Source organism: Trachymyrmex septentrionalis, unplaced genomic scaffold (assembly GCF_001594115.1).
Source record: "Trachymyrmex septentrionalis isolate Tsep2-gDNA-1 unplaced genomic scaffold, Tsep1.0 scaffold22, whole genome shotgun sequence".
Lineage (NCBI taxonomy): Eukaryota > Metazoa > Arthropoda > Insecta > Hymenoptera > Formicidae > Trachymyrmex > Trachymyrmex septentrionalis.
Genome location: NW_017305375.1, coordinates 2010999 through 2034842, shown reverse-complemented (window position 1 = coordinate 2034842; position 23844 = coordinate 2010999). Strand labels below are relative to the sequence as shown.

The 23844-nt window shown below is 38.5% G+C and overlaps 1 protein-coding gene across 1 annotated transcript in view; it reads left to right on the top strand.

Annotated features, from left to right (window-relative positions):
• The window catches only part of LOC108748318 (mushroom body large-type Kenyon cell-specific protein 1), a 96261-nt gene that overhangs the window by 63395 nt on the left and 9022 nt on the right, over positions 1–23844 (top strand). Inside the window, exons 3-7 of the mRNA XM_018486377.1 lie at positions 9517–10346; positions 10697–11008; positions 11738–11977; positions 12458–12537; positions 20027–20459. Of these exons, the coding sequence (XP_018341879.1) occupies positions 9517–10346; positions 10697–11008; positions 11738–11977; positions 12458–12537; positions 20027–20459 (1895 nt within the window). The remainder of the gene's footprint in view (positions 1–9516; positions 10347–10696; positions 11009–11737; positions 11978–12457; positions 12538–20026; positions 20460–23844) is intronic.

Here is a 23844-nt window from a genome sequence, read left to right as displayed (position 1 = left end):
AATAAATGATGAAGATAAATACAATACTATAGGTTTTTATGCAAAATACTCGTATTCTCAGCTTCTTCTTCGAGTTAACAGATTCTTTGATAAATTTCAAATAAAAAAATATATGTTTTTCTTTTCTCACTCAAATAACGTATACTGGTGTGCAAAATTCGTTTCCTATTAATGTATTTTTTGTAAGCACATTAATTACATTCGTAATCGATTCAGCAGAATTTTGATAAAACATTCGAGAAATACGTCTTGTCATTTATTTTATTGTTTTAATACGACTCGACAACCTCTAAAACACACAGCGCGAAATCGTAGTCATATTCAGCTCGTAAACGGCCAATCTACACACATAGAGATAGATAATGATTTTATTCGACGAACTGTTTCCCGGTACAGCGTCATTGGTCTAATCCCGGGCGTGGTCACCCGCCCTACTTCTTCGTCTTCTTAAATGGCACGAGAGATAAGATTGGTTCGGCACCTCTCCCGCCTGGAATTTCATCCGAGGGCCGCGCCTGCAGTCTAATTACTTCTGGATGGAATCGATCAAGGACTCGAGCTTCGCTCGTCGTGAATATATAACGAATTGATGTGGATGGAAACAATCGCGGAAAACACGCAGACCGACTGCGTTGTTTTCTCGCACGCTGCGTTCTCGTCAAGGAAAAGTCGTATTGACTCACTTGTTAAGAAAAGCACGCGCTTAGTAAATGGAGTAATGCTAATAGGATGATAATTCTAACAGAATGCCATTTCCACACGTCATTAAAGAGATAGAAATTTATTTATTTACTTATACCATCGTTTAGCGTGTTTAAGCGCAAGATGATAAGATTAGTAGCTGTGGAAACACCGCGCAATTGTGTGTTGGCAAGGTTTAATATTTCTATATATGATAAACAGTATTCTTTTAATAAGTTGTAGTACGTATAAAAGTAGAAAATTAGACTGGAGAATAATTATTTTGTACTTTGAAACTTTTTGATAAAGTAATCTCGAGTCTATTTAGAACCGAGAATTTGATTTATGATGGCCACATCTCTTTCTGCTATATAGATAGTATAGCAGAAAGAGATTATATTTCATTCATACGCGGAACGGCGATGCCAGGATTATCAATGCACACGCGGTGCACAAGTTCATGCTTCACCTCTGTTGATTGCGCACTGCTCGGGTCTTAATAAAGTCAATCCGACGAAGGATATAGTACCCTCGCGAAGAAAAGGAATATCGTTGCTTTAGGTCGATGATTAATCTCGCGATAATCCGATCGCAGTCATCGCGCAAATCATCGCGAGATAAGCGGCTTGCATGCATTGTCACACGCATGATTCCGCGGAAAATGCTGAATCGCTCCAACTTCCGCGTAGCTCAGTGGACTTTCGCGATTTTACGGCGCATTTATAAATCCGCCGCTTGTAAACATTATCGAGGAAATATATGAAACGCTGAGAGTTTATTTCTCACGTCATTTTCGAGTCTTTGCATTAGTACAAATCTTATTTCGAGGAAAAGTCAATTGTTTGGAAAAACCGGCTTGAATTTTTTGTACGAGGAGAGGAAAAATATTTGTTCGGACGTTCGGCGACGTTGTACGACCAGATTTTCTCATGACTCATTACGTAACCTTGAAGTTTGCACGCTCCGGCGCGACGATGACTTGGCCGATTCCTGCGGTCGCGATCGAGGCGTGCGCGTCGCGTGATTCCGAAGAAATTGTAGATTTCCTCGACACCTCTTCGTCGTTAATGCGCAACGACGATTTTTCGTGATTCACGCAATTATTCTTGGCGCCCACTCGTGGAGATTACTATCGAAGATCTTATACGAATTCGGCATTTACGGCAACAAGTACGATAAATGGAAATGAAGAGAATATTGAAAATGGAACATATTGAACGTCGAACAATCGAAATCCGAGATGTTTGGTGATTACGAAAGAATTATGGAAAGATTAAGTTTGCTAAAATCGAAAAATGTCTAAAAATTTAACTGGATTAGATTTGAGAATAATTTCGTTGAACCATCCAAATAATTATGTAGAACGTTCAAGCGTAATGAGCAATACTGCAAAAGTATTTTGACATTCTAGCAACCATATTGGGCGTCCTACATAATTGTTTTCATAGTTTAGCAAAATTATTTTGCAAATCTGTAGCTAAATTTTTCGATATCAAATTTTGATCAAAATTGTTCTTTTCGTGTACTAATAATAAATTGTAAATATTAAATATTTTAATTATGTTAGTAATATATTTGGAAGTACTGTACGGAAATCGTCACACATTTGACTTACAGCCAATGCTACCGTAGTACTATTTAATCATTCATCTCGTTGTGCGTAGTTTGCACACTGTCATCATTTATCAGTCTTTATAACGTTGCGCGTAGTATGCAGCTGCAGTTAAACGCCCGATTATCATACCATTGTCGAAAAATTGATGTTTATTGCGAAGATACGTATTGCTATGTGCGCTTCCTCTCTACCGCTATCTCGTATATCCTGAGTCTTAATTAACGTATCGTTCCTTTCGTGTGCATTCATCGTCAATGCGTTATCATAAATTTGCAGTGCGATAAGAAACTCGTCGATAAGCAATTAACACTTCGCTGCGAAAGCGCATTGCATGTCGCGAATCACTTGTTACATGAAAAATTTGGTTAATTTAAGTGGTATCTCATAATAGAAGAGACTCTGAATAAATTAATGATGAATATATCTCTTTCGCGAAATGTGGCCGATTGAGGTGCGATTACCAGGTCAAAAGGTCGACAGAGAATTATATTAGGACACGTAAATGATATTAATTATTTTTTGACTGTGATATTTTTGTTACATTAATGACTGCTTGTCCTGTTTTTTTCGTATTGAAAAAAAAAACCCACGTTTTCGTACATACATTCACCGAAATGCGATAAATCATGTTGTCAGATATTTTACTTGCAATTGTGATTAACAATGAGTCATTGTACGCAAAAGCTCGTTCGCAAGCTGCTCAAAATAAGGTGAGATATTGCGAGGTGTATCGAGGTGAGTTGCGGAATAAGAATTACGATGCGTCTTATCGCAACTTAAAACTTTACTGCTGAGGATGCGCTGGCGAAATGCAGACGCGCATCTTCGTCCATGTCGATCAACCGTCGTACCCGTCGACTGGAATAGTAATTACAAGTTAAACTGTACTGTTTTTTTTTTCTATCTATGTAAGATTAATCCTTTCGAGTGTCGTAAATACTTTTCCGCGTGTTTTCATAATTTTCAATGATTCGGTTTTTCCAAATTGCGTTGTGCGATGCTTCTCTTCAAAACGTTTTTTTTCCTGTCAAGATGTGCATTAAAAATGCAACTGAAACTTTGTCTAAACGTATGAAATTATACAGATCTTTAAATTTTTGTTTTATCGACAGAGATTGTTTTGCAATATGATTGGAATAAGATTGAGACATGTTTGTTGTATATCGCGAAAAGCAATATTGAGTAAATTTTAAGTGTGCAGAGAGTATATCTTTAAATAAACATTTATATTACATTTATAAATAAATATTACATTATAGTGTTTCTTCTCCGCAAGAAAATTAATTTTATGACAATGGTAAATATCGAGGAAAAGTTGAAAAGTTTACCTTACCAAATGATTATTTTTTTGAACGGTTTAATTCTAATTCAATTCAACGATAGCTGGTATCACGAAAGAATTAGACCAAGTTACTCGTATAATCGATTTTGTTGTAAAGCCAATTAAAAGTGAATCTCTTGTCTTTGTTACAAATTATTCCATCCATGAAGGAGATTAAAACGCGAGCCGCTGCGGCAGTAATTTTTCGGAAATAACGATAAGGGTGTAAGCTCCACTTAAAACTGCGGCGTTAAACTCGTCCCTGACCGTAATATCAGTCGTGCATTTTTCTGACAGGCATGCGCAAACGCATATAATACATACGCACACATCTTGCGGCGTGGTCGACGTGGATCCAGTTCGTGTTTCCGCAAAGCGCATTATACCTGTATTTGATAAGCTGCGTGGAAGTAGAGCGTTTAAATAATGGCCGCACACGTCGACGATGGGATAGCACGATGGGCGTCGCCATTCGTTCGAAACGTTCGACAAACAATAATAATTTATTCAGATGTTTTTCATGCGCGCTTCCAAGCGACTGCGTTAATTCGAACAGGTTTTCTCGACTTATTTTCTTCTATACGCTCACGTAAAGACGCTAAACTTAAGAAAAGAGCGTAAAGAGGCAAAACATGTATAACAAGCAATTTTTCATCTTTTGCATCTTTTAGACTTTAAATTATTATTTTTTAAATCATTTGTTTTTCGTAGTCTTTTTGTTATTTAATCTATCCCCCTTTTATATTTTTTTAATTTACCTATTTCTAACGATTTAACAATTGGAAGGTTTAATTGTTTGAAAAAAAAAAACTATTTTGTGTTTAGTTGTTTCTCGATATATTTTGCTTGAATACATATAAAATACATTACACAGTTTATGTAATTACTATTATATAAAGTTATTCTATTAATAATAATTTTATATTGGAGTGCAAATAAATATAATCTACAATCATTTAAATGTATAATTATCACAATTAAGATAAGTTTGGGAAATGATGTCGTCATTGGAGAATTAACATTTCGTCCGGTTCAACACATACGTTGGTATAATTGCGAACTATCCAAAATGATCAATGGTGTTCTCGTTCTTTACCCTAATTCGCGCTTATTCATGAACTCAACCGAAACCCGCAATATATCTTGCATGATCACTATACTTTACAGTAGTCCCCGAAATTTGTATGCGTTTTACACGGTAAACCGTCGATCCTTTCGCTCTGAGAACCAACTTCGCTACTATTTCCAACCTTTCTATCAACTTCGCCTAGAGAACCGGTTAACATGCTAATGCCATTACATATTAATTACCATTAATGCCGTCGAGTACTCGGTATCTTGAAAACAAACTGGTAACTAATCGATAATAAATTTAACAAGTGACGAAGACTGCGGGCGATCATACTTATAAACCTACTTACGAATCAAAATCATGGTTGCGATGGTTTCAAGAGTCGGTTTCAATCAGTCGAATTTTTTTATACAATTGCGAATAACTAAATATGAATATCGCATTATTTAACAATCATTTCAATCAAATTGCATTATAGATTGCTGATAAATATTTATCCTCCTTGGACTTCAAATACAATTTGAACTTGCATTTTTTTTAAGTTTATTTTTTGTAAAATAAAAATTTCGAACGAGAGAGTCGTTCGAAAAATCGAATCGCTTGAAATTTGTCGGCACATTAAATTTTATTTTACAAGACAATTAGAACGATATCTCCATGCCTCATAATATGTAATTGTACAGTTATCAATTTCTTCTGTCGCACATTGGTCGCTAATATAGGTGTAAATCAATAATACAGTAATTATTGAGCGAAACGCATAATTAACGACTGAACTAATTAATGGCTAAAACGTATAAGACTCATTACGCTCGCGAAATTCCAAACGGCGATATATGCGATCGAACAACCTCGATTCCCGAAGTTTGCTCGTGAGATACGCTACGACAGATTATTTCGGACTGTATAGAGACGCGAATGTTCTGTACGCTTCGAAGAAAATATAACACGATTAAACTTACTCCGATACGCGCCGTTGAGTCAGGCGATAATAATTGCAGCCGTGGAATAATTAGCTGTACGCGAATGTCCATTTGCGTGAGATAAACCGACCTTAGCAGACTTTAATTTAGAGAAAGAGCCTAATGGACTTTCGAAATTGTTTTCACGATTGTACTACTATGAATCAAGGCCTTTTACTCTGTTTTTTTTTGCTATAAAAATTTTCTACGCTATTCAAATTCTTCGAATCGTTAGATCAAGATATTTGCCTTTCGATGACCTTCAACGTAGCATCGCTTTTAATTAAATTACATGTATTCGATGAGGTTCAGTTTATTCGAATACGATTGTATGCAAATGTGTAATATACGGTAGAAAATCTTCGAAGTTGCATCATAATTTAGTTACTCATTCATTTTTAATACGGGTGATATTGTTCTTTGTAAATTTACGAAGGCAGAAATGTGTGCAACCGTTGTTTTAAACGTGCCGAAATTTCCCTCTGAATTTTTCAACGGTTCTGCTTTACCACAAAGCCGTTGGACCGCTACAAATTGATCCTAAATTAAGCGGCGCAGTAATATTGCATCAGTACGTGTTACATTGCAGCGGTCTCTCGTTATAATGAGGTTTATATTTTTAGAATAATATTTTTCAAAGCGTTACATGGTAAAATGTGATACAATCCGCGATCTCTTTTGTCACGAAACACAATTTTTCATCGTGTCCTTTTTTTTTCCGGGCTCGCGCGAATTTTGCGCCGAGTCAACTTAATTAACTGCGTGCTGACTCTTTATCTCTCTACTATAAACAATTATACCTGCAAATGATTCCATTGAGCCTAGATTAAACCTAAACCAAATTGTTAACATAAATTCGTCCACTCGCAGTCGGCAAAAGCCTCGAAATTCCAAGACGTATTGAATATCGTACGCCAATGAACGGTCGAATCGATCCCGCGTGCAATTTAATTTGCGAATTCCCCGCCGTTCCGCAGAAACAACGCGTTTCGCAGAAACAACGTGCCGTGGTTGACCCGCGACCGGCTCTTTGCGGCCCTAATGACTATCCCGCCGCGTGGCAAACGACAAAATCAATTCATGGCGCTGTGTAGGCGGGCGCCATGAAAAATCGCCGCTGGACTCGATATTCGCACGCGATATATATTTTCGCGTACGCGCTACGTGCATTCGCGATCGCCGATTCTCACGAATGTGAGAAACGCGTACGTTTACACCCGTACATTGTACGCGGAGCGTAATGCACGTGGTGCATCGTACCGAGTACCGATTGGCGTGACGGTACGTTGCATCCGCGGCACGCGCGCCGCGATACCGGGTGTCCGCCGAGAAGGGCGGTTGATTGGTTAGTTGCAGCAAGCTGCAATCGCCCGGCTGTAGTCGGTTTGCGTTTGATCGGGGATAGGAAAATGCTCTTTGAGAATTAGAGATCGACGAGTCGAGTAAATTCTATTCTTCGCGCGTCATAAATCAATGGCGCGTGATAAATCCGCGATAGAGTTAGGTATATCGAATATCAGGTATCGCGAGAAATAGAAAAACAAAAAAAAAATAAAAAAATAAATAAACGATAAACTGCGCGATAATTTTGGCTGAAAAGTATAAATTACTTAAAGAATGAATAAGATCGTTCATCGTTGTCTCGCGACGTACACGAGTACCGTGTTTAAATCCAGCGAGACTTGCGAACTTGAGCGAGCTGGATTAGTTTTCGAAAATCTCAAGTATGATTTCTGTAAACGGATGAAAATATATATATATATATAGTCGGAGCGAGAAAATATCTGACGTAAAATGAAATTTGTAACATTGTAAATTAAATCGTTTTCACGGTTCTTCGATGACGAAATGTAGGACGGGATCACGGAGCTTTTGCTCAAATGAATATCGAATACTGTTTGCTAAATTAATGAACGAGCGAAAAACACAAGCTCGCGCTGGCGGGCATATTTCCGCGATGTTAAATATTTATTCAGGAAATTAACATCCGTCACAAATGCACATGTATCGCAACGTACTATGGCGTGGCTCTGATAATTGTTTCGACTAGCATAAATATCATAATTTGTAAAATCCCGCTGATGATTAAACAGCATCCGCCGGCGTTGAACTGACGCTCGGAAATCTTTTCGACGGAGCCGGCGACGCGGCAGAGTTAAACACGTCATGCTGGTGTGATAACGGTCAACTATTCGGCCTTTGGATAAGGAAGTGAAAAAAAATCCCGTTATCGCCGTTTGTATCACGAACCATTCTAGGGAGTGGAGCGGAATCAAGCGGAATTATAACTGGCGTAAGCGAATTGTAGCCTGCCTGTGAGATAAAAAAAATCGACGTCTTTGAGATATTGAACGCGTTCGAATGCATTTCTAGAAATTATATAAGAACATAGCGAGTGTTATTTTTCCATATTCTTACTTTCCTCGAAATATGTACTCAATAGAAGTATCGAACGGAAAGTTTCTTCCTTTTTTAACAGCCCCAATGAAACTTTCGCGACAGTCCAATAATGCTCATAATTATGTAAAGATTCGTAGAGTTCTAAGAAAAGTACGTTTCCATACCTTTTAATTCGCACAATGTGTTTATATGTTCAGAGCAATGAAATGATTAATTATTAACAATTTCGTTTATATACGTATAAATTAAGTCTTCGGATATTTTCGAGTGTTGCGATGAAGTTCCGATAATTGTGACAATTTTACTCTCCGAATTACGTTCCGAGTTACTAAAAAACGAAATAGTCAATTCTCTATATCAAATGCAGTTTTTTTTCCTCTCGGTTTGCCATGTGCACAACCGTGCATATCCTTCGAAAACCACCGTGTCCGGTTACTCAATCGCGTGCGATCTGCATAATTTCGCGTGTGATTCTCGCTGGAAGAACTGCATCCGCGTCTCACAGCTACGAACATCCGCGTGCTTTTCTCTGGAACCTTAATCATCGTCCATCATTTCCTATGACAAACAAGTCAGCCGTGCGCATTATAGCGATGCGCGTGCGTGAATTTGTGCAGCGGGCTAGATATCGTCATCCGCAGCGGGTACATTTCGCGTAACTCCCGATTATGTAACCGCGATTATAAAACCGCGTGCCACTTACTTTAGCATATACGATTACAATAGCGATAATTAACATTCAGAGAAATATACTTTGGCGGACGTACATGCCCGGCTTTTACATAAGTGGTACCATGCGGTTATTCAAGAAACTATTTCAAGATCGATAGGCCAGAAACAAAACGATCCACAATTGCAAATTTATTCTATTTACATTCTATTCGACGAAACTGGATGTGCTTATTATATACATAAATTCAACATTCCATTGTTTTTTTTTTTCGAGCAACAGATTTATACAGATGCTCGAAAAAAATTATTGAAGCTGCAATCAAATATTTCAGCTTTAGGAAGCTTTTTATTAGGCATCGATTTAATGAGCACATTCGACGAAAATTTATCGAAAGGTACGTAAAGTGTTTGATGTTATTTTACTTTTATTTTTGATAATAATGAGTTGGATACTCAGCTTATATTTGTATACTTTCTAAATTCTTTGGAGTGAAATATCACGCTAAAGAAATTGAGCCAATTCTGAAAGAGAGCAGCTCAATTTTCAATCTTTAAAAGTGAGATTTCATTCTTCGGAGTGAGATTTCTCTTCAGAATGACGACTCTAAAAGAGGGGTTTTAGAGAACACGAGCCTTGACATTTTTGTCAATCTCAAATAGGTAACGTTCTATCGAGTGGCGGCATACAGAAATGTTTGTTTGCCTTGTTGAAAGTAAAACTCCGTACATATACGCACGAGTTCCGGGTAACCGGTGCACATCATTGTTTGACGTAGTTGCGGTGGTGTCACAGGTCTGGAACGGGTAGCGGAGGAGTTGATGGGCCGTAGGAGATGGAAGCAATACCAGGACACCCTGTACAGCGGCACTCGCAGCAGCGAATCACAGCCCCACCATCGGCTTTACCCGGCGTTGTCGTCGTCCTGCAATCCGATACCCGGGAGCCTGGACCAGATTGGGCAGCCGCAGCTGCATCACCCGGCACCCACGTCGTTGCCGTCGACGGTGCTGACGACGGCGACGACCACGACGACAACGACGACGACGACGCTTGCGACCGGTGTGGTGAAACAGGAGAGTCTGCAGAGGCATCATCTGCAGAATCACCATCACCTACCCGCACCGGTACAGGACCATTTACAGCAGCAACAGCAGGAGGATTCGCGCCGTCTGAGGCCGGGCGAAGTCAAGGTCGAGGTCGCCGACGAGGAGCTGACGGACGGTGCCGCGCGGGAGGACGCCTCGACGAGGACGACGGATACGGCGACGTCGACGACGGCGACGGCGACGGCGACGACGGCGGAAGTAGCGACAACGACGGCAACGGCGACGACCATCGGCATCGCGACGACCACGTCGACAACGACGACAGCGACCGGCACGACGACGATAGCGACGAGACGGCGACGTGGACGCCGGCAAAACGACGGGGAGGACGTCGACGGGGAGGAGGACGGCGAAGAGAACGACGAGGAAACGGGACGGGGCCAGAACGAAGCGGAGAAACGGCTCAAGCTCGACGAGGACGCCGACAGGTCGGCGGTCAGCCCTCTCAGAACGGAGAACGATCGTGCGACTCGGGATCATCCGACTGCCAACGCTACCGACACGGAAGGGACCAAGGTTGGTATTTATATATTGCAGCTTGTTCTTTTTAGCTAAACTTCTTACCGTTATTTTCCTTTTTTTTCTCGAATTTCGAGAAAAAGGCGATGAACCGTGCAAAAGTTTAGTTGAAAAGAACTGACTTATGTAGAAGAATAAAAATAATGAAATAATAATTACTCTACAGAGAGAGAGAGAGAGAGAGAGAGAGAGAGAGAGGGAGAGAGAATACTCTAAATTAAGTATGACAAGAATATATAATAGTAATATATTTATTTTAATTAATCGGTCAAGATTCCACAGCAACTTGAAAATTTCGTCTCACATTCTCTGTCGCTTCGTTCACATTGTTTATCTCTTGATCTTAGGAACGAACGGAGGAAATCGCGTTGGAGCGGGCACCGATAACGCAGGGCTTACTGAGGGTAAAGAAAGAGGAGGAGCTGCAGGAAGTACCGGGTTCTGGCGGTACCACGACGATATCGACGACACCGGCGACGGATTCGGAAGGGACCAGGTCGGGGCTGTTATGCCGCGACGGGAACGCAGCCGCGACGAGCGTCGCGACGCCGTTTCTCCTTGGAAGACGCACGAGCCCGCCGCCGGAGGACTGGAAGCCGCTCGACAAGTGTTACTTCTGCCTCGACGGCAAGCTACCCCACGACGACCAGCCGCCCCTTGTAAGTACCCTACGGCGAGTCTGCCGAGTCTGCCGAGTGTGAGGTTGCGCATGGCTGAGCATCGACCTCGTCCTTCATTGCTAATTTTGTGTAGAGATTATCCGCGAAAGGGATGAGGACCGGGATAAGTAAACGTGTAACGCATAAGTAATCTTTCTTCACGCGGAACTCGGATCCCGAAGATTCTGCGATTCTGCGACGAACGCTTCGAAATGACTCGAAAATGATCTCGAAATATCCCGACGGTCTTATCGATGATTTGTCGAGATCGATAGATGAATCGATGCACACTAATGCTGTTCGTTTCTTCTGCAATGCACTTATGCAATCGCGTCATCGGAATCTCCTTTCAATACACCTCGTTCCTCATACATACTTGTTGTGCCGTCGCGACCGCGGCTCGAGTCTGACCTAGCCCTCCTTCTTTGCTACTTTTTGATTCGACAAGTCGAGCGTACTTTGTACCGCATCGCTGTATCGCCCAGCCTCTCAGCTTTGATCACTTTGACGCGGCCATAAAAAAATTCACGAGGACTCGCGAAGGCGGCGCGCCTTACGAGAAACGAATTCGATCAGAATTCGATCCTGCCGCATCGCGTCTTCTCGCGGATGTCTCACCCTGGTGCCCCTTCTGTCGTCCGACCAATCCACACCGGCTATTCAGTCAGGCAGCTCCTTTTCGTATCGCGCGAGCCGGGATGACACGTTTCTTCGTGTTGTGCCCCGCAGAGTCCGCAGAGCGACAGTAGCAGCAGCTCGCGATCGGCGGAGTCACCGATGTCGGTCCAGGTGGATCCGATGGCGGCGTCCGTGGTCGCCGCCGCTCTCAGCGGCACTTACCCCACCTTGCTGCCCCAATGGTGCTTACCGCCGAGGGAGGCGCCCCTTGTTGGGGTGCAGACCCATCAGGACAGCGCCGCGGCGGCCGATCAACCGCTCGATCTCTCGGCCAAACCCAGAAATTCTCAGGTAAGTTCGAGACCGAATTCATTCTATCGCGTGAAAGCATAAACGGTTTTTCTCAAACATCTTCATTATTCTTGCTCAATGTGCTCGTTCAAATTGATTTGGACGAATTGAATTCGCGATGAAACGATCACCAAGTTGCGCGATTCACCGAGTGTGTTTGATCAAGGATCCACGTAATGAGTGGAGACGATTGTAAACGATGTGCAAATTATCCGTAACTGTTATTCATACTTTTTAGTCAGGGTTGTCACGATGGAATCATTTTTTACGCGACGATTGCTACTTCATGTATTGCTAAACAATAATTCCTTTCATATAGTGTGTTTTATTAGTGCTTCCTAGTCTTGTTCTTAAGTGACTAACGCTGACGTCAAAGTAACAAGGCTGTATGCTTGCGTAATATTAAGTTATTTATTTATTTTATTTTTATCACTCGACGGTTGTTTTGTACTAATGTTATTATCCATTTTGTTTGTTCAGGACAACAACATATCTCTATTGGAGCAACAGAAAATACCTCTGAGAATGCCGACAGGCATCGATCCCAAGACTATCCTGAAGTAAGTTATCTTTTTACATTTCCTTAATAGGCAACGGTATAGGATACTTTTTACTATACTTTTTACTAATAATAAAAAGTGACAGTTGAGATATGCATTAATCGTAACAAATGAGTGTTTTTAATTTAAATTATAAATATACGCTATGCGTTATTCATGAAAACACACACTCATATTTGTTTGATTCGACATTTATGGTTGACATTTATAATATAAAATATATTAAAGTTTGAATGAAAAGAAATTCCTAGAGTAGTAATCTTAATCAAATAGCTGTGCACAAAGATGAACGCTGAAGAATGTTGAAAAGATTTCGATCTTTCGTTCATAAATTTCACATTATATCTTTAACCTTCACACGTTTCATTTAATTTTGTTTATAAAATTTCTTTTCTTTAATTAATGAGCTTAATAATGTGTCGATGCTAAAGTGTTCAAGTGATAAATGTTTTACAACTATTTCAACTCCGCATTTAAAATGTGACAAGAGATAGAAGTGAAAGTTTCTTTCTAAAAGTGCGCATTAGAATGAAAACGAAAAAAAAAAGCCAAATGGAAACGACGAGTTCCAACGAAAGTTTCGTACGAATATTTGGCTTTGATGAGAGAACGTTCTTTCCTATACGTTGGAAAATCGTCGTTTGTCAATGACAATGAGGCATCGTTTCGGCGTTATCGCACAACTCGCTTTACACCTCGAGGCGAGTCACCGATAGGAATATGCATTCCGTATGCGAATGTGGAGGGGAAAAAAAAGAATACGACCCACGATCGCATTCCGTAGCGAACGTTCTTCGTGATCGAGTGGCCGTTTAAGCTGGGCCGGGCGGGCGTTTCGATAAGGCGTCGATTAAAACACCGCAGGCGAACGACTTTCGAAAATCGCGAAACTGACAGCCAGTCGATCCGGAATGCCGTCGCAATTAGGTGCCAATCACGCGGCCGGGCATAACCGTGATTTATCTCTCTCGTAAAGACGTCATGCGCGACAACGGCAGAGGGGAATCGTATCGTTCGTTCGACACTGGTGCGGGTTGATCGAGTTCGCGGTCGTGTGCTGCATTTTCGGATTTATCCGGACAAATATACGGAATAAAATCGCCGCAAATTGATGCGATATAACTAAAATCTTTGAGATTCTTTGCCTTAATCGGTTTGTTTATACAACTAAAAATATCATGTTTTTATTATTTATAATCACATGGGTTATTATTTTCAATTATTTCATAAACAATTAATTTGTCGAACAAAACAACTTTTAAACAGTTTTTACATTTGAGTAATTCATAAGTATCTATGCTGTAATTGTACTTTTAGGTAAACAGGATTGTAGATAAAGAAATGCGGCGGTTATCAGAACTTAGGATTGCGGCGAAGCTCAAGTTTGTTAAATGAACTTGGTGGTTCTATTGAGTCGTAGTAATACTATTGCGAATATTCGACTATCCTAGATACGTTAGAGATGTATGCCGTATTTTCTGGAGGAAAAATAATAACACTTCAAAATTAATATACATACAAAAATAACTTAAAAGTGTTATTTGTTATAAATTTTACAAATTTACTAATAATAATCTAAACATTTATATATTTTATTAATAAACTAAAATTAATGAAATATGATTTTTACTAATTTGAGTAAGAATGACTGATGATGAAAAACAATGATGAAATGAACAGTATATATAAACAAGATATTTAATTATGACTATTTAATTAAATTGTTTGGTGTCGTGAACGATTCTGAATTTTCTGCATAGGTACGATGTTTTCCTTGCGATTCGTAGCTATCACGCTGCTACAATGAAACGATGATAATTCCAATGGCTTGCGAGAAATTTATGTGTCTGGATAAATAAAGTCACACATTACAGATTCAACGAACTCTCAATTCGCATTGAACTAACTTGAAAAGATGATTACTAATCTCATAACTAATCTGCCAAAATATTTTTTTTTGTTTTTGCTATTGGACTGAAAGTCATTTTCATTCATTTACATATCGTTATAATTTACAATGATGTGCTTTTAAAGAAATTGATAATTAACTACTTATTATTTGATATTACTGCGAATTATTTTACATAAAAATGTCATATTTAATCATTATTATTACAATTAATTTCTGCAATTATTTTTTCTTTTATTTTTATGAAATTTTAATTAGATTAAAAAAATAAATAATTTCAAAAGATTTTAAAATTTGTTACAAAATATTTTTTTAAGTAGACAGAGTTATAAAGAAATAAACGATTTCATAGAATTTATTCTACACTATCATATATACCATTACAAAGAATGTTAGAAAATAATTTACTGCAAATTGCAATTACTTTATGAATTATTAAGTTTAAGTTTGTAAAAATATTTTCTTTTTTTGTGGACAAGAAAACTACTGTAGTACATTTTTCCTGTAACGTAAAGAGAATAATACGTTCTTTGATTAAACTGTCACAACTAGGCAGATCGCTTATTGCACGACTCTCACGTAAATGTTTAATGTATCGCGCGCTTTAGTGTTTTAAACTGTACGAAAAAATTTCGTTGTAATACGTTTGTGCGATCGTGGTAAGCAGCCAGTATCCTACAAACCGTAATAATACCGACGAGTTGCTTGAACTTTGCAACCCTTTGAGCTTTAAACTGTTATACGTCTGCGGTACGTACCTCGATAAATATTTAAGCAGTCCGTTTCACAGAATCGATGCAACTCGCTTGTGGTCTCGAATACGAAACATGATGAAGCAAATTTCGTAAACCTATCCACGCCTAAATAAATGACAACAAAGGGAAAAGTTTTATACATATTTTATCTCGCTTCTCTATCGCGAAGACAGTATGAAAGAGATTATGAAAATATGATATTTACGCATAGTTCCGTTTCGTGTACAACTCATATTGAAATTTAGGAAGTCCTAGTAAGTGGATAAATATCAATTTTAGTGAGATTTAAATTTTATTTTGAAAAATTGATATTGTTCTAATTTTCTGACCACACATTATTAAAGTTACGAAAAAGTATAATATATCACATTGATCGATAAAAATTTAATTTTTACCTTAAACAGACAAGATTTTTTCTACTTGCGATCATGACAATTATTATCTTTATTACACGATTTGCGAAAAAATGGAAAAGATCGGTAGTTTGAGCGATTCGAATGTGTCAGATTGTTGGAGTACGTTGCCCCCATGTTTTCGCTGTTTTCCCTCGCGGAACATTTTGCGCGTCAAATTTTTATCATCGTCTATTATTAGTCCACCGTAATCTGTACCTCCTGACGTATCGAAGATGCAGAGTACCTCGAGTATGTCGCGGCGCGTAATAAAGAAGCGTAAAGGGGAGACTGAAACGTAAGAAAGAGAGAGCGAAGAAATGAAGAGAGTAGGATAGGAAACGAGTAAGAGAAGAGGGAAGAAAGTTCGAAGGGGAAGAGAAAAGAAAGAGATCTTGGCGAGAGAGACGTTTGCGCCGACGCATATATACACGACTGCGTAATTAGCGATAAGATAGGACCGCCGACGAAACCGCCGCGTCGAGTCGAAATTAAGCCTAATTTAAACTAGCGTGTTAATTTTAATTTTGTTTTAATTTTAATATATGTATTTAAATATTGGGTTTAGCAAATCTATATAAACTGTATTGTATTAAAAATATACAGCAATTAGCAATAGTGTTCGTAAATATGACGAAAGACAATTAAAATAATTAATTATATTTGTCACTTTTCTAAAGAGATTTAAATATTTCAAAATTGTGAAAGAAAAAAACAAATTTATTTAATTTTCAATAAAAGTAAATTCACGTACAGCATCCGTAGATGATGGAAGAAAGTGTCAGTAATGTGTAGCGTTCTGCATTTTTGATCAGTAAATTAAGATATATTACTACTTGCAATTCATTAGATGAATTAAGGATTCTACGTAATTATTTTTTACTTGGTCCCCAAACAAAATTATTTTCAGATCTATATCTAACTAAATTTTTAAATATTTCATCAAAATTGTTTTTTTTTCTTCGTGTATATTTACCGATTTGCAATATAATATCATTCATAGTTTATTTGGAGAATCCACATTTTAAACTCTATAGATTTTAGAGATATTAATCATAGAAGATTTTTGCCTTTTTTTCTAATATTGTTTGTAATAAATTCGTAATATAAAAACTTAGTTATTTATTTAAATACGATTACGTATAAAATTTCTAGTAACGCGAGAATTGCGTGGGTTGTTAGATCGTTAATGCACCTATAGCGTAATACCTATTAAATTCATGCGATAGGCACGTTAAGTTTTTCTACTTTGGTGCTACAAAGTAGACAAACTCAAGGTACTTAGCGTCGTCTATAAACGGACATTGCGTAATTAGACTAGTTTGACTAATTTCATACTTTTCTTTAAGCACTGCCATTTACATTGTTATGTCGCGATTTTTGTTTCAATCTTTTTATGCTGTTATCACATCCGTTTCATCTATGTACGAGGCTAAACTAACATTTGTTTGCGTCAACAAATTGTATTAAATTGTATTAAACCAAAAAGCTATTATTATATATGTTGTAATTATTTTAAATATTTTATTATAAACATTTATTAATTTGATTATATATATTAATTTTATTAATGAATATTTCATATTTTTTTGTTCTATGTTTTAAAGTAAAATAATAATATAAATTTCTTAGAGATGTAATATGAGAAATACGAGTCGATCGGTTAGATTTAAGAACGTGTCTTCTCATGGCAAGTAGCCATGAAGAAGCGAAATTAGACGTACAGTTTGCACTTGCGCGCGTCCGCGATACTGGAAAAATAGGCGAGCTGCAATAAAACCAGACACCGGGATACTGAAGTAAAACCGGTTCGTAGAAGGCTTTGGAGAAGGTTTGCTGGCCAAAGAGATATTGACGCCGCTGCGAAGGACAAGATTACGACTATCTGGTTCGCGATTGCGTGAGCCTCGTGATTTATGCCAGAATTTACTAAACTGAACCATCCAGTTTGATCATGAAACCTTGGTTTCCGGCATCTGTAAATATGTTGACGTAGAAGATGTCTGTTTTAATGTTTGTTTTTTTTTTTTTTTTTCAACAGCTCTGCTAAAGACTTCTCGCATGTTTGAGGAATTTTACATTGTTGCACAGAGATAAATCTGTTACTTAAGTTAAGGAATTCGTTCTTGACATAAATTGCTATATTACATTGAAAGTATAACGCGCGATACGGTGTTTCTTTTGCGGAGGTGTGCGACGAGGAGTCCGCGGCGCGAAGGAACACGTTTTTTTACGGAAATGATTCGATGATAAAGTCTAAATTCCTTGCGGTTAGATACACGTCGTTTTATTTCGCGGATGCGAATACCGTTCTCTAATATGCGAAATTATGCGACGATATTACTTGTGGAACATTGAACCTGAAAACGCACGTGGAACGCGGGACGACCGAGTTTCCGATCCGGCGTTGAACGTAGCGCGTATCTTCGCGTAAAACCGCAGACGAGCCAATAAACAAAAATCGCAGATAAATCAGCGCCGGTCGATGACTACTGACGTAGCGGGACCTATCCGGCGAGCCAGCGTCGGACGAAATGCACTTTTATCAGCGGCACAGGTCGACGAACTTGCAAAGGAGGGCTCCACGGTGCAAGCGGGGGTGGGACGACGAAAGGGGAGCGCGAAGCTCGCGATGATTTCTTACGCCTAATCTTATCGTTGCGCTCCATGACAAATTACACCGACCCGATATCCATCACCTTCGTGCCACGTCGCGTTCTTTTATGCGAGCGCGAAATATTACTGAATGCTTACACACCTAAAATTGTTATTCTTCGTGAATTTAGCGCGAGGTGATTAGGTGTAAACAACGTTCAGTTCTTGGGATGGTTGAGAAAATTTATTGTTGCATAAAAATAGCTAGGAGGAAAGTTTTTATTGTCTTTTATAAACTTTTTCATAACGTCTGTAGATTTTTATTAAGTTGAATCATATTATTATATATATATATATATTGATATTTAAAGATGTTATGCACTCTGAGTTAGTATTATGTAATTGTTTATTTTTATCTGTTCCTTTATTGCAATCTGATAGAATAAGATTTATTTTTTTAAATATTGACAGTAATGAATATTTTATGTCACAGATATTTTAGAATAATTAGCATCAAAATTGCCTTGTAAACATAACGTGTTACAGGAAATGGCGATAATACGAAAATTGATGATAGCAACAAAAAAAAATTCTAATAAACATATATGATAAATATATTTGTACACGATTTGTATCTTCTGGCAATTTAACCGGTGTTTTAATTTTCATCTTATCATAAATAAATCTTATTTATATAATCGTATTGCGAAATGATGTTTATGTAAATGAATGTGTGTGTTTGAAGAAGCATAAATGCACGCTTTTTCTGGCTAGAAATCGATTAATGCAATACGAGAAATTGCCGAGTTAACGCGTTTTTCAGTCTGTTCGTTTGAAAAACTTAATTTGCATGGCTCGATGTCCCCCGAAGCCAGGATCAAAGCTATACGGATTCGCAATTCGCCATTGGCACGACGCCAAACACGTGCAAGCACCGGGACGGCCACGTGGCCATTTGATGCGGGTTGCTTCTCGAGTTAGTCTAGGAAACGTGAATACACGTGAGTCTGCATTACGAGAAACGCTGAATAATCTGAGAATCTAACTTTGTTATATATACACGAAGTTCGCGAGTGAATATCGAACGCGTCCATTGGCCAATCGATTATCGAACCACGCAGTCTCTTGGCTACTCGCTTGCTCATAATATTCTGCTATTTGAATGTTTCATATTCAAACTAAGTCATCTCAAGTAAGTCCATAATTCTTTCATAATATTTCTAAAGAGAATACAAATAGAAAATATAATATTCAGCTAAATATCTTATTGTACAATACTTTTCACCGATAAGAAGAAATCGGAAGACAGTAAAGTAAATTATTTTATGCGAGATTGATTTTTTTTTTCTTCAGGCGATACTATTTTTTAATATATTACTTCCTCCTCTGTGTTTATACGCGCAGTTTTGGAAAGTAGAATTAATTTTCTTTGACTTTAGTATATGACAGAATAAACGAGATTTCTGTTATGATGACTGACGGATAGTTATCGAAGCTATCTTAAAAGTCGGACCGGCGAAATGGAAAACTCGAGGGACACAAAAATAAGTTTTCCTGTATGATAAAATGCAATTGACAAGCAACGCGAATTTCAATGAATTGTTTCCGTTACGTGACATCTTTCAATACTTTATACAGACATTTGTAGTACACGATGTGAAGGTTTCAGAGACGCGATATTGCAAACTCGGCGCTCACCAAGCATTCAATCGGCGCTCATTTCCATGTACGTAGCTATACGCTGTCCCGAAATTACGTTTCGAGCGGCTCTCAACATTACAGGCAAAAACATCATCAAGGTACTGGCCCCGATATAACGTTGATTAATGCTGTTTCAGCTCGTGTTACCGCGCGAAACCGCGAATGACCGGACCGGTTGTGACCGCGGCGGCAGCGGCGGCGGCGGCTGCGGCAGGCGTCGGTGGTGTTCCAGTGGTGGGTGCCGGGGGCGGCAGGAGGACTTATACCGAGGAGGAACTGCAGGCCGCCCTCAGGGACATCCAGAGCGGCAAACTCGGCACGCGGAGGGCAGCGGTAATCTACGGGATACCGCGTAGCACTCTGCGCAACAAGGTCTACAAGCTCGCGATGGAACGCGAAAGGGACGCGTCCCTGACTAGCACCCATTCACACCCTCACGAGCCCGGCGCCCCAGCCACCACCACCACCACCATCACCACCACCACCACCACCACTACTACTACTACTACAACACCACCAAATACGACCCAAAACGCCTCCGCGACCACTCCGCCCCCGCAAGTGGACGAGGTAGGTTTTGGGGACAGACAACGGAAGATAGTTAGAGATCTAGAGAGAGAGAAAGAGAGACAGAAAGAAAGAAAGAAAGAAAGAAAGAAGGAAGGAAAGAAAGAGAACAGCGAGAATGATCGAGATGCAGAGAGCCGGGAGTGGAAACGTGCCATCGACACGTGCCGAAGTCTCGTTGGTCTTTCACGCGTGTCGTAGAAAAGCCGAGGATGCAAATTGGCATAGACAGCGGCTGGGGAATCTCGTGAGGGAATGATGCGACGAACCGAAGCGACGCGCGAAGATGCTATATCGTGTATCTTCTTTTATCTTCGGAGTTACCGTTATCGATGTCCGACGTTTCTCATCCGGAAACGAGTCGATAGCGCGACAAAATGATTTCGGGGTTGCTGCGTTGACTCGTTTCAAATAACGCGGAATGTCGATGTTGATACCGTCGCGTATTTCATGATCTATTGCGAGTGCCTAATGATATGTTTATATTATTTTGATTTACAAGTTACATATCGGATTCATATTGGCGATAGATTACAAGACAAATATTATAAAAATCGAAAAAAGAGATAAATCAAGCATTTTATCTGATATATTGTATTTTGAAAGAGATGTGTCATAATATCTCTGTACGTTAATTATTATATAGCACCAAAAGTGAAAAGAGATATAAGAAGCTATAAAGATGGTTAGTATCTGATTAGATTTTTGTTGAAAAAAATTGATATCAGATTGATTAATGATTTTATAAAAGAAACAATTTTTCGTCGTTAAATACATTGCGATAATGATTATAAATATCTATGAGTTATGTTTTGTATAAGTTTGCACAATATGTATCGATTGAGAAGAAAAATATCCTCAAAGATATCAATTAAAAAGATAAACTATATAAAGAAATGTTATCTTAGATAATTTTCTCAGAAGTATGAAATTATGATCACGGTAATTTCCAAAGTCATTTATCAACGTTATAGATTATAGAATATTGTCGGGCACTCGAGAAATCACATACGATATCTTACGACTTAAATCGTCCGCGTGCGAGTAATAAGTCTTCATGATTTACGCGGCAAAATAGGCCGATTACCATGCAGAGGAACATGGAAGGGGGTGGGAAACCGAACGATGCACGAGGGAAATCTCGTCGGGAAAATTCGCGAATATATACCGTTCATTTGTATCTAAGTGTGGTTTTGGTTAGGAAGAACGAATGAAGCTTCCCCAAAACATACCTCTGGCACGGCGATCGTGGATCTCGCGTGGACTGAGTGTCTTGTATCGCTAAACGATACGCTTATAGTCGCCCAATTTATATTCAGTCGACCAATAATTTCTGTAATTATAATTTGATGTAGTCTAAAAGTAGCTTCATTAGATTACAATCACATTCTGCTAAATTTTGTATTTATATATATATAAAATAATATATACTTTTATTTTATTAAATAAAAATTATTAAATTAAATTTTAATATTAAATATAGATAATGTAAAATTTTATATATTTTTTCTAATCACTTTATCTTTTTTACTTTAACTTTTATGTTTTCGAAGATATAAGATTATTAAATTTACAAGTAATTTATGAAAAAAAAAAAAACAGAGAAAGAAACATAGAGAAGAGAGAGGATATTCTTTTTTAACGTTGCCCAATGCTTTTTAATATTGACCAATTAAAGAAAAGTATATAGGAGAAGGATATGTCGATCTGATGGAAGAAGGTGACGGAAACTGTGCGTTTGTTCGGTGATTTTATGCTGAAGAAAAGAGAGACGATGGTCTACGCGGCTCCGTATCGGTCGCCGTGATGCTCCGTAGTGTCCAGTGTTTTTTGCATGGGCTGTTTAACTTTTTTTATCTCACTATTTGTAGTTTAACACACGGCAACTTGGTGTCCGCGAGGTTGCAAGATTCGAGGTAAGTTTTTGGGAAGGTCGTGTCGAGACGAAAGAAAAATTTGTCCGGGCTCGATCTTTCTCTCGTTCTTAAAGGTGCTTATAGTCGCGCCACGGAATTCATAAATGTACGCTTCTGGACCTCGACACTCTGCATCCTCGATGTGTGTTGTGCATACAATCCTCCGCATAGAGACGTCCAATCAAATCATTGTTTTGAAATGGACAGATCACAATTTCAGTGTAAACGCGCCGGCCATCCGTGAAACAGTCGCACGATTGAAGATTACGGCAAATTAAACGCGGTGGTTCAATTTAATCCTCATCACCTGTGTTATAGTGTATCTTGCTCGATTCTCGATTCTCAATTTAATAACGATTAATTTTTTTTTTTAGCATGTGTGGAACGAGAATTGATTTTAATTAAGTAATCGAAGATGCCGAGGGCATTAAAATGTATAAAAACTTTCGATTTATATTAGAAAAGTATATAGAAAAGTATATGGAAAAGTGTTTAGTCTATTCAGAACATAGTCTATTCAGAATAATATTTTTATCAGAAAAAAACATTCAGCAAGATTGAAAAAACATTTCATCATAAAATTTTGTGAAATTAAATTTGAGGCGTTTAATGTGTAATACGAATCGTCTCCTTAATCGAGAAAATATCCTGCATTCCGTATTGTATTTTTCTAAAAATTATAGTTGCATTGCACGGTCTGTTGGTTGTAATAGTTGCTACTTAAAATCATCTGCCGACTAAACTTTGCCTCAGCATGAGCACTAAGAGGCGTTATATTACGGTATAACTTGCCGAGCTTGCAAGCACGGTCTATGCATGAGAATGGTTAAAGTCATTTTTCGTGCTTGCATTTTGTGCGATCGCGTACCGCGCGTTTATATACATAGCCATCACAGAAGACTGTTGCTACACTTTTAGTGCAATGCATGCTCCTTAAACGAGTCCCGAGTGGTATCTCTACACTTGAATTCCGGCGTATCTCGTCGAAATGCACGCCAAAGATAAGCTTTTTTCTACGTGAATTCTGCCCTCTTTTCCTTCTATTGAGGACTAGAAGGGGAAAGGTAGTCGCAATTATTGTCTACCGGCCGACTGTTGAGAGCATCGAGAGCATTTTTCCCGTAAAACACTTGCCGCTGCTTTGGAAAATACCATTTACTGATTAGCAGCTCTCCTGCATGGTGCTTGGCTATTTTACATTTGATGGAGATACATGTACCAAGTGGTTTATGTAAAGTGACTCAATTGAATATCTTATGTTAGGTATTGAAGGATGAAGAAAGAAAAATAAAGGATATCTTTAATTTTGTTCTTTGTGTAAAAATGATTTTTTTTTGTTTTTTTTTTAAGGATAAGTTAAATGTTAAAGTTTATAAAAAAGTTTTAAAGCGATATTTTCAAGATTCTTAAAAAAGTTAAAGTTAGCGCATGTGATTTCTTTTACATAAAATCCGTCTACGTACCTCAAAGCC